The sequence below is a fragment of the Medicago sativa genome, chromosome 8 (genome assembly GCF_051527215.1).
Source record: "Medicago sativa cultivar Bolivia chromosome 8, Bolivia_mono, whole genome shotgun sequence".
Classification (NCBI taxonomy): domain Eukaryota; kingdom Viridiplantae; phylum Streptophyta; class Magnoliopsida; order Fabales; family Fabaceae; genus Medicago; species Medicago sativa.
This window is the reverse complement of record NC_140756.1, coordinates 30528266-30543846: the sequence shown is the minus strand read 5'-3', so window position 1 is coordinate 30543846 and position 15581 is coordinate 30528266. Positions and strand designations below refer to the sequence as shown.

Here is a 15581-nt window from a genome sequence, read left to right as displayed (position 1 = left end):
TTTTTCATATTTAAAAAAAAAAATACTAGCATCAATGAAGGGTATGTTTATGATAAAAAAAATGCATCTAGTAATTCGAAAATATTAACTCAAAACCACTTCGCCAATGAAAAAATGGAAGTGACTAAAGAAAAACTAGATAGAGAAAACCAAGACCGATTTGTTGGAGAGAGATAAAAAAAAATTGTTGGAGAAACATAGATATTTTACAAACTTCAAGAGTAATTATTTTATCACTTATCTGTCGATAAATTTGTTATATACCTCTAGAAAAAAGGATAAATTTGTTGAGAAATTCTTGTGTAGGAACGAACCTAACTATCATTCTTACAAACAACAAATTAAAACATGACACCTCATTTTTTTTCTTTTAACCATGATTGGTGGTGGTGAATACTAACTGCAAATAATGGTTGAGAGAGGGGAGGAGCAGTTATTTTTCATTTACTTAAATTATTTCCAAATTATTTTAAAATAAAACAATGATGTGTCATGTTTTTTTTTTTTGAAGTGGCGAATATTATTAACCAACGAGCCCGTGCGAGAAGCACTAACAAGCTCGGGTGGAGAAAAAAAATACAAACAAGGGGAAATCGGTTGCCACAAAAATTTGGCTCGAACAAAAACCCCTTAAAAAAACCACCCAAAATAAAGGAACCAATCCAAAATAGTTGTGACGCAGGCATATACTAATGACGAAACACAAGCATACCCGTGCGTCACCACCACGACCACCTAACCCACCAAAACAACAAGACAAAACCACCTGCACTGGTACAACACAGCCCAAACAAGGACACCAACTATCGCACAGCACTGCAGCAGGCAAAAAAGGCCGCTGTCCAACAAACCAATAACCAGCAGCAGGCGCTGACTGCAGCAGCTGCAAACCCAAGCTGGACAGCCATAACAACAGCCAAACAGCAGCAGAAGAAGCTCAAAACAGACACCAAAAAACTACCTCCTCAAGTCTTTCCTAGCAAGGCACAATTGAGGGTTCCAACACCACTCATAAAAGAGGCATGACGGCGTGGTCATTCGACTCAACATCCATTTCCACGACAACACCTTGATCTTGTCAACAATCTCATCAACCTCCATTATGTTATCTTTAAAAATCCTCTCATTCCGGACTTTCCACAACACCCAAATCGTTGCTTGCCAAATCAACCTAAGACCAAGAATAACATTTTTATCTCTAGCCCCCCCACACCAAACTTCAAAATGAACAAAAAGGTTTGGAGGAGTAATGAAAACATGGTCAAGCCACCACATCAAGACTAGCCAAACCTTGCTAGCCAAAACGCAATGGAGGAATAGGTGATTAGTTGTTTCCTCCGTCCTTCCACACAAGGGACACATATGCGAGATCTCCGGACCAATAGCATGTCTCAAAGCAAGATTGGAGATAGTTGGAATGCGGTTTAAAAGCATCCTCCAAGTGAAAGCTACCACCTTAGAAGGAGCCATACTCTTCCACAAATCAACGAATACCCCTTTTTCCTCCTCCCTCCAAACCTCCTCACATAAAACTAAACCCTCCAATTTTGCATATGCCGATTTCACCGAGAAAGCACCCGAGTCTTCCAACTTCCACCTCCACACATCTTCATTAGAGGACAACCTCGACATTTCCAAATCCTCCTTAAGACTTCGAAGCACCTCCTCCTCCCACATGAAGAGATGTCTTCTCCAAGTAAGGACCCAATCAATACCTTGGTCCGAAGCCACCCCTACCTCTCCCACTTTGGCCTCCTTTTGTGTTGAAATCGAGAAAAGTCTTGGGTATCTTTCTCGGAGACATCTACCCCTATTCCACGGATCATTCCAAAAGCTTGAATTCAACCCATTCCCCACCTTCCGTTCCACTTCCAAGTTAAACCAATTGACACTCCCAAAATTATCAAGCTTAGACAACTCCTTCCACTAAAGGGAGGCGATATTCGGGCAAGCTCCGCTCCCCCCCTCCAACAACTTGCCAACGCAATTACCATACTTTGCTTGTAAGACATCCTTCCACAACGCGGGTTTCCCGTCTATCAACCTCCACCGCCATTTTGCCAACAAACTCACATTCATAACCCGGATGTCCTTAACCCCCAAACCACCGTTACACTTTTCTTGACATACCGACTTCCATCTCACCCAACTAATCTTCCGGCCTCCACCGACACCTCCCCAAAGAAATTCTCTTTGGATCCGGACTATCCTCCGCCAAACTTGCACCGGCATCCTCAACAAGGACATATAAAATATTGGAATAGAATTTAGGACCGAATTAAGGAGCACCAATCTACCTCCAAAACTAATATATTTATGCCCCCAATTGTTCAACCTCCCACTAATATTCTCCACCATAGGATCCCAAGTTGCCATACTCCTCGAGTTAGCACCCACCGGGAGACCCAAATACTTAAATGGAACACTCCCCTTACTACAATTCAAGAAGTTACATGCCATATCCATAAACACCGGGTCGACATTCACCCCTATCAAAGAGCTCTTGGAGAAATTAATCTTCAACCCCGACACCATCTCGAAACCTCTAAGAAGAGATTTCAAAGCCCAAAGGTTTTCCACGGTTGGCTTGCCAATACAAAGGGTATCATCGGCATATTGAAGATGGGAAATTGCCAAACCATTTCGACCAACTTGGAATCCTTCAAATAAATTCCGATCCACCGCATTCCTCATCAAACCACTAAATCCCTCCGCTACCAACAAAAAAAGAAACGGTGCAAGCGGATCCCCTTGTTTGAGACCTCGGTTAATACATATTTCCTCCGTAGCGCTACCATTCACAAGCACCGACATACTCCCTCCAAAGACACACGCCTTCATCCAAGCTACCCACTTAGCACAAAGACCCACTCTACCCATCATATACTCCAAAAAGCCCCAATCCACCGAGTCATACGCCTTTTCAAAATCGACTTTAAAGATAAGGCACTCCTTCTTCTTTTTCTTGGCAAAATCCACCAACTCATTCACCACCAAAACCCCATCCACCAAATGCCTCCCTTTAAGGAACGCCGATTGTGATGGTGAAATGATTGAATTCAATACACCCGCTAGCCTTCTAGCCAACACTTTAGCCAATAACTTGTAGAGACAACCTAGCAAAGATATTGGCCTAAAATCCTTTAACTCCATAGGTGAAGAAACCTTAGGAATGAGAGTCACAAAAAACGCCAACATACTTTTAGGTAATACTTCATTAGCATGGAATTGATCAAACATAATTCTAACTTCATCTTTCATTAAATACCAAAATTCCTTGACAAAAGCAAAATTGTAACCATCCGGACCCGGACTTTTACTTCCATCACTATCTTTCACCACCGCCTCAATTTCCAATATAGAGAAAGGGGCCACCAAGAGATTATTATCCTCCTCCGCTAAAATTGAAAAATTCACCCCATCCAACTTTGGCCGCTCCCATCTATTAGCCGCAAAATGATTAGTGAAATAGTTCACCACCTTCGAGCGAACTTCAAAAGGAGACACCACCCAACCATTACCCTCCTTGAGGGCCTTTATAGAATTCCTACTTTTTCTTAATTTGAGACATTTATGGAAAAACTTGGAATTTGCATCTCCCTCTTTAAGCCAACGAGACTTAGACCTTTGAGCAATCAAAGCATCTTTAGCCTTAAGAAGCCTCCATAATTCTTGGAACTTAGCTTTACGGAGACTCACTTCAAACTCATTCAACACACCCTCTTCCCCTTTCTCATCAAGACTTCTAATGACTTCCACCAAACTCTCCACTCTCTCCTCCATCCCACCATACTCAACCTTATTCCACTCCTTAATCTTGAATTTAAGGCCCTTCAACTTCTCTTTTAACACAAAACTCATCCATCCGGGTATACTTTGGTTCCTCCAAGCCTCCTCGACCACCCCTTTGAACTTACTATGATTCAACCAAAAATTATTAAAACGAAACGGAGTCGGGCCCCAACTCCAACCTCCATTTTTTAGCACCAAAGGACAATGATCGGAAACATCTCTAGGCAACACCCAAAGTGCATTTGCCCCCCACACTTGAGCCCATTCTTCCGAGATAAGCATCCTATCTATTCTACTCATCGATCTCCCATTCGGATGGTACCAAGTGAAACGACGACCCAAAATATTAAGATCCTCCAACTCCATCTCACCAAGAAAGTTATTAAACAAAAACATCTCTAAGACTTGAGCCGCCGACGATTCCGCATTCACCCCTTTCCTCTCATCACGTCTTCTAACCACATTGAAATCACCAACAACACACCACACACCTCCTCTTCTAAGGTTACGTTCCCTAATAAGGTTGTCCCATAATCTCCTCTTAGCCGGCAAATCACATTTTGAATAAACATTAATAAGCACACATCTAGTTTTCTCCACTCCCCAATCCAAACCAACTCCAACATAACCCTCCCCTTGAAAGGCTTCAATTAAAGTGGCACTAGATTTCCTCCAAATAGAAAGAATACCCCCACTATTACCTTCCGATGGCCTAAACACCCAATCACAATCTTCATCACCCCATATAGAATAACATAAGGATGAAGTCACCTCTTCCAATTTCGTCTCTTGCACCGCCAAAAAATCAACATTATTTTCTCTAACAAGTTCTCGGATTTTATTCTTCTTAACCCGCCCACCTAAGCCTCTCACATTAAAGGTCGTCACTATCATTGACACGACCTACCCTCCTCCTTGTTAATCTTACGTTTCACAGACACCTCTTCTAGCTCCACTAACTTATCAATAATGCCACCCTCATTCATAGTAAAAGACATACCGGCCTCCTTTTGAACTTTAAGGACCCTTTTAGCCGCAAGGACTTTCAGTTGTTTACCTCTTCCAATAGTATCATCATTATCTCCGAAAAAGTGACCAATTCCGGAACCTTGTAAAGACCTCGCTTGACCTCCTCCTCTGCCTAGACCCCCATCGAGACCTTCCTCCTTACTCCAGTCATCGTCTCTGCATAGCGGATGGGATACCGTCCTTCTATGAGTAGAACAAACCTTATAACTCCTGTTACCTACTTTATGCGTCTTCTGGCCACCTTCTACAGGGAAATCTTGAGCATCCCCTAAATTCTTCTTAGCCAATGAAATTACTTTCTTCTTCTTCTTAGACTTTTGCCTCGCAGATAAGATCCTCTGTTCCTCTGCATCAAAGTCTTCAATAGAATCACTAAAGTCCGAATTATCCGAGCCGTCCGAGAGAAATCTAATATGTCGGTTCACCCTCCCCACATCCTCCCTATCCACCTTTGCCACATCCAAATAACCTTCATCACCCCTATGTGCCACCTGAATTGAGTCAGGAATAATTGAGTCCTCTTGCTGATTAGAAGAGACGGAGAAAGATAGTTCCTGGAGTCTTATCTGAACCCCCTTTTTCTTTAAAGAGCGACGCCTTTTTGAATCACAAGAGTGGGCTTGGCTCCCATCCTGTAACATCGGCCCAGCTGATAGGATAGGCCCACTTTTACTACAAATATCTTCACACAAGTCAACACCCTGGCCCACACCAGCACCAACATCTTCAATAGCAGGCGCGTGTACAAGAGATTGCTGAGCAGTCAACAAAGCTGGCGCGTGATCACTACCACCCCTGACCTGCTTCCCACTCGCCGACCCACTCCCATCCAATCCCACTTCCTCTCTAATACATCTGTCAAGTTCCTCTTTTCTAACATCTACACCCTCACCCATACTTGCCGCGTGGCATGATGCAATAGGGTCATTCAAAAACTCCTTCCCTAAAGGACACAAAGACTGATCACCTTTGGAAAAATCCTTCTGCACATGCCTTTGTTCCTCTGTCCCCATAAAAGTATCAGCAAAAGGTTGGTCTAGACAGACTTCTAGGGGTGCAGTATTCACCAATCTAGGACTGTCCTCATAATCTGAAAATGGGTCCCCTTCTCCTTCAACAACATCCCCAACACGTGATGCCATTGACGAGGCAACCTCCCCTGCATCCGCCGCCAACTCCGGCAGCCACCGCCTCCCTCCCCCCTCCTCCACCACCCAAAGACAGAAAGCAGCTCCCATCACTTTGAGGTTTACCTTGTTATCTATTAAACTTTTTCTATCAGTGGTAATTTTGATTCTGGCATAGTCCAGCCTCTTCCTAGTTATCGTTATTTCATCAAAATCCAAAAACACACCAAAAAGATCCCCAAGCTTCTTGAAGAGTGGTTCATCCCACACATGAAGTGGGATACCAAACACATTCAACCACACTGTCCTTGTATCAGCAACAATCTGAGGAGACCACCTCACCACCTTCTTAAACATTAAGTCCCACCAAACTTTGTGTAAGGAGATTACTGATTCAATCTCAGCCACCCCTTCTATGTATAGAAGCATCAGCTTATCTCCCATCCCTGTAACCTTAACTCTATGCAGCCCCTCCATGACCAAACGTTGACTCACCTCAGCAGCATCCATAAGACTGTGAAGCTCACCAACAAAACACCATTTCAGAGAATCCAGTAGCTCTTCTGATGGTTGAGCCTCCAGCGAAAGAACAGCATCAGTAACGACATTCTTGAAAGTTATACCTGGAACCCTTGGTGCTCCTCCACCTTTAACCACATTAGAAGTCCTCGCAACCACCACCTTCTTCTTTTGATCCTCCCTTTGGAACCTAGCTCTATTAACCTTCAACCTTGAATTCCATAACCAAACCTCCTTCAAGCCCTCTTCCAACTCATCCTCATCTTCAACTTCTTTGAACTTAACAAAGCCAAATCTCTTACCCCATCTATCAAGTTTCTTCGGCACAAAGACTTCCTCCACAAAACCAAATCCGGCAAAAAGCTTCCTGAGATCAGATGTTTTAGCTTCCTCTGGAAAATTAGTGAAGAAGAAAGGAGTAGTGGTGCTATCCAGGTGATGGAAGGATGTCTTCCGCCCTGGCGCCGGCAAGCCACTCCCTGCCGGACCTTTCCCTTTAGAATCCTCTCTCACATTTGTCCCAGTGGACCCACACCCCCCCACAGCCTCTCTCTCTAGTTTCTCACTCATCTCAGTACTTTTTGTAAGTAATCCTATGTTCAATTATGATGTGTCATGTTTTAATTTGTTGTTCGTAAAAATGATATGTTAGGTTTGTTCCTACACAAGAATTTCTCAAATTTGTTATATAAATATTTATAGTAAAGGATTTTGCTCTTACCAAATAAAATTTCTGAACCCCACCCTACGTACTCATCGAACACGACATGTTTTGCCATTGTAGGAACAAAATCCGCAAAGATAAACCACCAATCATTTCTAGCCTGTTTGTTAGCCGACTAATAATTTGAGAGGTGGTCAATAATGGACCATGAGCCATTAATGAGTTTTAAACGAGACAGTAGGCACACACCCATGATTTTGAGACAAGATCTTGAAAGTATGATCTCTACATTTGTTTTAAGAAAGGTTTAGAAATATAATAATCTTCTTGTACAAAAATAGATACAACATTTTTCATAATGTTGAAAATGTCAACAATGTTTTCATTATTTTAACTTTTCTGCCTTAAGATTTTGAGTGTAAATGTAATGTCTTTTGGTCAAAGTCTTGCAAGTGTTCAAGGTTTGATCTCTTTTGTATACCGAGAAAATAGAGTTGGGGTGAAGAATCTACCTTGTGTGAGATTCTCATACGGAAATTAATCACTACTCTCTCCGTCTGAAATTATAAATTGCTTTGCTGAAAAAAAATTGTCCAAAATCGTAGATCGCTTTACAATACAAATAAATCATTAATGTTACTTTTTTTAATACCCTTAATTATTTATTACTCTATCGTCTTTCAATTTGTTAATTTATCTTTCTAATACCATTTATTAAAAGACAATTTTGGAAAATAACTTATAACATCTCTTTTTCATACAAAATTGATTATATTTCTTAATTATCTCCAACATCATATAATTTGCGACGGACGGATTATTAAACAAACGTGGAAATTTGATACCTAGGTAACCCAACAATATATTTTAAAAAAAGCTTAGGATTCGGATCTTGGAAGATGTTAGTCAAAGTCTGGCTGAATTTCTCTTAGTATGAGTACAATGGACAATCTACTTTGGTTTGGACAAACAATTGCATTAGAACAGATGCAAAAATAGAAGATTTTGTCGAAGAAATTCCTGGGGAATCTGCTACATTTGACAGTAGCCGAGTAAATAGATGTTACAGGTGACTGAAATTGGCAGTTTTTGTATTGGTTACCAACGGATATAAAAAAAGGAGGTTGTCAAACAATGAGAGGTGCAGTATGATGCAGATGGATGAACCGTATTGTGTAAATTGTAGGAAGGAGGTTGAAATAGGACTGCATGTACTCAGAGACTGTACCAAAGCAGTAGCATTATGGATGAATATTGTGCCAACTTTTTCGTGACATGTTGTGTATTCGGACTCAAAATCACACCATTAAACTTAAATGTGTGAAGTAAAAGGAAAGTAATAATCAATATCAAAGTAACCTCAAACAACAATAACAACAACAACAACAACAAACTTAGACGTATTCTAGGAATTAAGTGTAAAACACAACCACAGTCAAAAGATAAAGAGAGAAGATAAACAAACACACCAAAAAAAGATTTACCTAGTTCGGTCCAACAACGACCTACTAACGGAGAGAGATTGATCTCTCTAATTTACTATCAATATTGAGCTCGTTACAAAGAGATACAAAAGAGTACAAGAAATTAGCTTTAACAAGTTCTTCAAGAACAAAACTTAATTTCTATAATTTTTCCAATCTCTTCTCAAGAATAAGAGACTCAATGATTTCACTCATCCAAGATGTTTACAAATGTTTCCCAACTCAAGAGAGTCTCTCAAGAGAATCTCACCAAAGACACTCAACCTTAAAATTACATCCTTTTGATTTTCCAAGTTTCTCTCTCTAAAAGTCCTCCCTAAATAACGAACAATGAAGCATTAAATAGTGCTCAAACTAGTGCAAAATCTTATCGTGATTTGCCTAAATCATACCACGATAAAGGTAGTACACAATACAGTATTACATCCTTATCCCAAAATTGTGCTACGATTTTTACCATCGCGCCACAATTTTGCTTCTAATAGCTACCTTGCATTTTGTCTAAAAGTCGTTTCACGATTGTCAACTTACAAAACTTCACAAATTTTTTAGTCAAGTTACAACATGACATGCTTTCTTCTATATCAATTTGCAGTTTGGATAAGGATAATGTAAGGATAATATGGAGTGGAAGTATTACGGGACCTTATTTATGGAGTTGGCATAACAAGGAAGTTCATATAGGTTGGAAGGCTCCGCAAGCAGGTTGGTAGGTGAGACACATTTAACTTTCGAGAACTTATAATCTCTACTTTCATAAATCACTTCAGAAGGACACTTCCAAAAGAAAACACAAACACGAGGTTTTTCAGAATTGTGTCAATTTGCATAATAGATTTCTTCAGTTGACTGATCTTTATAGGGTTATGCTAACTAATGTCCAATTATTAGTTAAGTTTAAAATAAAAATGTTTTATTAAAAAGAAATAATTGTTTATTTTAAAATGTTTAAATGTCCAAAGCACTCGTTAAAAAGATCTTAATTTATTTATAGTTTGTTTGGAATAGTGGTATTTTTCGCCTCCCAAGATAGATTTAACGTGAAAATGAAGAAGCTGCATTTTATAGTTTTAGAGAAAACGCACGTTAAGCTTGCAACAGAAACAAACAGGAGCTTAGTAAAAAAAAAAAACAAGATCCTAATTTATACAAGTATTCATTATGTTTGAATCTAAATTGTTGTCCTTAAAAATTACCCGTCTAAAGCCCAATGATGAAAGTAAACTTCAATTTAACATTAAATATAAATTCCCTAAAAAACATTAAATATAAAATTTCATGACATCGATATCTAAAGTTCTTAATCTAATGAAAGTTTGAAGAAATTGAACTTCAATTTATAGTAGAGAATTTACAAAATAACACAAGAACCATTGGATTTCCATGCATAACCGGAGAAAGATCTACCTGACATCAGAAGAAAAAAAATAAATTTATTAATTGTCATTAGAACATTATTTTCTTTATTTCCTACACAAATCTATAACACAAGAACCATTGGATTTCCATGCATAACCGGAGAAAGATCTACCTGACATCAGAAGAAAAAAAATAAATTTATTAATTGTCATTAGAACATTATTTTCTTTATTTCCTACACAAATCTATATAAAATGAAAATAATGTGAGTTAAAAAAAAAAAAACTGAATTTAAAAGTTGTTACCTAAACATTAGGGTAGCTACAATAATATGTAATGGGCAAAATGTGGACCATATTCTCTCCGGTCAATTTTTAGACTCATCTAAAACAAATATGGTTCTTGGATCAAGTTCAGACGATTTAAATTTTAAGTTTGATATATTTATTTTAAAAAAATCAAAATCTATATTGAAATTTGAACTCTACAATTTTTATTCAACCATCATGGTTCATAACCGTCCTCAATGAGTGAATATGTCAAAAACGGGCATATTTTCAATCCAACGATCCGATTTGGTAAAATGTATAATGAAAGCAAAAGAAAGAGCTTCAGCAGTTACCTAAAGTCATGTTGCTAGTTATTATTGAGCTATAGAAATTAATGGCTGAAAGAAAATTATTACAGCTATGAGATGTGACATTCTCTTGAAAATGTCCTAGTTTCTAAGGAAAGAGTGGTCCAAAGCTTGATGAGGAGAAGCAAGAAAATAAATGTGATGAAATGAGGAGACATGTTTACACAATTCTAGCCAAACTTAATCAATGAAAACATAAGGAAAAAAAAATCAACTTGTTTATATTAAAAATTATGTGAATGGCTAAAACGAACAATTCGTCAAGTTTAGATAGAATTGTGTAAACATAACAAATCAACATAAAAATACAAACTTTAGATAAAATTATAAAGAATTTGAATTTCAAAACAACCACAAAATTTGGTAACATAGAAAACTTACTTTGGAAGGGGTTAACAAAAAAAAAACCATAAATTGACACAAGTATACATAGACAAAAAAGTAAACCACTAAATTAGTCTCCGCCTTAATTAGACACTTTTAAATAGATCTACGAAATTACGAGTATTTAAAAAAGATTTGTGACTGTATTAAACTATCAAGTTAGTCCGTGTATTTAACTATTTACTATCAATTAAACCCCTATATTTTAACAACCTACTGTTAATTTGACCCAAGTTTATCCACTTACTAGCATCAAATTAGTACCTAGCATATTCTTTCAATGACTAATAATATGATTTTTTTTTTAAAGAGTTTGATACTTTTTTTAATATATTCATGAAGTCAATAACTAATTTAATGGTATACTCAATAAACTAATCAACCTAAGGAATTGAAAAATTAGGCACCGAACTCTTGCTGAATCAGATTCAACAACCTAACACACAGTTGATGATGTGTGGTTTTGAAATGTTTCACACACTAATGACATTAAAAAAGTGCACGTGCAATGTTTGTCTAGTTGTCCTTTTTTGATTGAAGGTGACATTTTTAAAGTGATCACTATTCTTTATTCTTATGAAACAAACAAACAAATGCATAAATTTAGTGTAATAAAACAAACAAATGATCTTATGAATCCAAAAAATGCAACAAGGTGTCAATAGCTCAATTAGTTGATATATTGACAGCCTTTTCTAATGGTAAAATGATAAAGAGAAATGATTTTTGTATAATCGCTTTGTAATAGTTTTTGTGACAATTTTCTCGCTCATTTTCACATTATGATTTTATTTTCTCTCTATTATTTTGGTTTTCGTGTCAATACCTATTTTTGTTTGCAAATATATAGTTGTTTCAGGAGTTATCATACAAATGGTTGTTCAAATAACACACCTTAATTAGAATACAATTTCAAGTAGAGTCAAATAATCAACAAACAAAATACTGTAAAAATCCAATTTTATTTTCTAAAACCAAATTATCATTATAACAATACAAGTACAACAAAAGGGTCTAAGTAGATATCAGAACATTACCTTAAAGCAATCTCAACAAGCAGAGGCAGGGTAAGCATTAGTTTGAACCTCAATTGCAGAAGAAGAACATTCTCTATTACTCTTTCCACTTCCATTACTTCCAAGTTGCAATTCTGAAACACAAGGCATTGTTTCATTTTTGTCATCAACACCTTGATCATAGAGAAACCCTTTGAATACATGGCCACTTATATTCACAGTAGCCAAGTAAGCAAGTTCATCTTCACCATTGCCAACAGCAGATACTCTATGGCACTTGAAAACAGCAGGCGCGCGAACATAGCGAGGCAAAGTCTGCTTGAAACCAGGATCTGCAATTCACAAACAAACATGAGAACACACGATGTTTAATCAGAGTTCAGCCAATTGTGTCTACCTCTCTGACGAGTGACGACCATGCCTCCGGGGCATTTTTCTATTAACCAAACTTAGGATATACACAATTTGCATTTAAATACTACAACCTAGTTTATAAAGTAACAATGATTCATTAAAAAAAGTGAGTAAATAGGTATTTTAGTTCTTGAATTGTATTGTTAAAGTCATCAATTTAATCCCTTAAATTTATGAAATAACAAAATTAGTTTAAGCTAAAGAATATCAATCAATTTAGTCTCAGAGGTGTCCTGGTGTCGGACACACGTCGATGACCAACACCGATACCGACACGACACCTATGATTACACTGGATTATGCCATTTCTGTAAATCATTATCCGTGTCGGTATGTTCGTGTTCGTGTCGTGTCTGGTGTCCGTGTTTCATAGGTCTCGGCCATAAAAAAAAGTTTTGTAAACATTCAATTAATATGATTATTTAATCATGGAACAAAAAGTGAAAGTACCTTGGTGACAAGAGCTAGTTATATCTAAGCTTAAACTTCTTGTTCTAGTGGCAGCATTAGAACTAGAACTATGAGAGTTAGCACCAGCATTATTCTGTGATGATGAAATCAAAATTCTCTGCCTCTTGGTACCAGAAGAAGCACCACCATCACTGTCACCACCTTCAGCCACCATTATACTCCGGTCCCGCCTCATCGAAGCCGGTATCCACGTGCTCTTCACGTGAGTACTACAATCAAAACCACGACCTTTACAACAAGTCCTGCATCTTTTATAGCTACAATCTTTCTTAGCTCTATTTCCACAATCTTGACAAACCCTAAACTCACCATTTTCCTCACAACTCATCATCAAGTTTTTGTTTCTTACATCATCTTCTTCTTCTTCAACTCTTTTTCTTGATGAATTCATCATCATTACTTGTTGTGGTTGGCACATCTTGAGGTTCCAAAAATTTGAGTCTTGATGAATATTCTCATTGTTATTGTTAGGGTTTTGATGATGAGGGTGAGTGGTGGTTAGGAGTGGGAAAATTCCAAGACCAACACTTAAGGCTGATGATGAAGGTAAGGGAAGGTTTGGATTGTGATCTGATGAAATGGTTTGGTTTTGTTGGTTGTGAAGTGATGAAGGAGTTTGAGCTATTAGAACCAAGTCTCTTAGGCCTAACATGTTCATTTTTGCAACAAGGTTTTGGTTTTGGTTTTGTTTATTTATTGGGAGAATGTAATGTAAAGAGAGGATGGGATTAAGAATTTTTTTTATTTGATGAAAAATGTGTGTGTGATTGTGATTTGGTTATGTATTGTTTTGTTTAGGGGAGTAGCATTGAGAATAGAATAGGGAGATTTTGGAACAGAAAGGCACCACTGCTACAGGTTTGAATTCTGACACTCAATCTCCACTTACATATTCTTTCTTTGGTTTTTCAAAGAAGAGCAGCTATTTATTATTGGGACTTGCTATTTATTATTGGGTGATTTTCATAAAGTTGTGTTATTTTCCCTAAAAAAATAAAGTTGTGTTATTTGTAGACACAATCTCTCGGCTGATATTAAGTGACACAATTAACTATTTTATATACTAGTCAAGGGATAATATACAAGGCATAATATACTTTATATGTTTTTAATTATAAGATTATTTATAAAAAAAAAATTTGAATATACAAATTTGTTTTCAAATATGAAAAGTAAGTTTGAAAACATTTGTGTACTTCCTTTGTTTATAATTAAAAGACTATTTACAAAAGTGTTTGTCTTTAAATAAAAGATTATCTATAAATTTTAGATACATTTATTATTATTTTTTCAACTATACCCCTTATCAATACAACAGGTTGTTTTAAAATATGAGTATTTTAGTTACTTCCTCCAATGAAAAAGGTGAATTTAATTAATCATTTTGTATCTTTAACTTTTTAAAAACTAAAAAAATTATTAACTTGTGTTCTAATGACACACGATAAGAATTCAAAAGTAGAAATTTTAAATTGAAAATGGCAATGATTAATTTGACAAAGTATTATATGTGGTGTGGTTCTTTGATGTATATCTTTATAACACTAGCATTTGTTTTGATTTTTTTTAATAATTTAGTATAAAACTATTATGGACTTGTAAAAAAAATATCTTAGGTCTGAACATGTGTTTTGGAGTAAATATTGAATGGTTTTTTTTTTTAAGTGATGATATCTTATAGGAATCGCTTAAACAATGTTACACTGAATTTATCAAGGAGGTGATCTAACACGGATTGGGATTCTCTCTCGTGGATTTTTAATCGGAGGAAGTGGTGTAAATCTCCATCATTCAACTATTTCTTATGATTTTGACTCGATTTAATACAACAATTATGTGGCTAAGGTTGTACATACTCTTCAATAACTTGAGAGGATCCGTTTCCATTCTAATGGAGAATAACATTTGTCAAGAAAAACAGTTTTAGAAAAGAAAAAAAAACGAAGGAAAAAAAAAACCCTTATTTAATTTTATTAATGCATTTAAAACCCTGAAATTTTCTCAAAAAGTTATTCTACTAATAAATACTTCATAATAAGAGCATTAGAGCTTTTTAGTGCTGCCTATAAGTGGAGTCTGATAGTGGAATTGATGTTTGGCAGTTTCTTGCACGTTTTGATTTTGAACTCATTGTGGAAGAAGATTCACCATTGTCTTATGTTTGTTTTAGTTGGAAATTGAATAAGGAAAAGCAGCAATAACACGAGTATTATTAATGTATCTGCATGTAGGAAATTTAATTGTATTTAGTGAGGGTTGTACAAGGTACTGCTATTTAGTATATGTACAAATTTGTACATGCGGAAAAATAGTGCAAATGACAAATTCTTATGCCAGAATCTATTTTAGATAGGAGGAATGATAAATGAACATCAAATGTTGTCGACCACCGTACTTTAATACGGTTAAGAGTATAAGTTAAATTTTTTAATGCTTTTTAATTGTTTTGGAATGCATGCCGGTTTAGAATTTCTTTACGAAGATCTATGGTGTCGAAAAAGGTTGTTGATTTTTTGTTTTTTTTTTGAGAGAGAAGGTTGTTGATTTTTTATTGTCTATATAATCTGCTCTTTGTATATGCTGTCAAAAACATCCATGTCGTTAAATTAAGATTCTATCACTTCTTTTAGCCTTCTTGCTTCCGCCTTTTTCGGTTGAGGGATAAAAAATTAAAAGTTACAAATA

The 15581-nt window shown here is 36.6% G+C and overlaps 1 protein-coding gene across 4 annotated transcripts; it reads right to left on the bottom strand.

Moving 5' to 3' along the window:
* Positions 1 to 9752: 9752 nt before the first annotated feature.
* On the bottom strand, positions 9753 to 13874 carry LOC146898312 (protein LATERAL ROOT PRIMORDIUM 1-like). Of its 4 annotated transcripts, none has more exons than XM_085734613.1 (3): positions 12876 to 13874; positions 12033 to 12343; positions 9753 to 10022 (listed from the first exon to the last, which is right to left on the bottom strand). In XM_085734613.1, exons 1-2 carry the CDS (start codon positions 13552 to 13554, stop codon positions 12045 to 12047), a joined length of 978 nt encoding a protein of 325 aa, XP_085590739.1. In that variant the 5' UTR covers positions 13555 to 13874; the 3' UTR covers positions 9753 to 10022; positions 12033 to 12044. The 4 variants fall into 4 exon arrangements, with proteins under 4 accessions (XP_085590739.1, XP_085590738.1, XP_085590740.1 ...); XM_085734612.1 differs by having other exon boundaries at positions 9906 to 10146; positions 12876 to 13848; XM_085734614.1 differs by having other exon boundaries at positions 9931 to 10142; positions 12876 to 13851.
* Positions 13875 to 15581: the final 1707 nt, after the last annotated feature.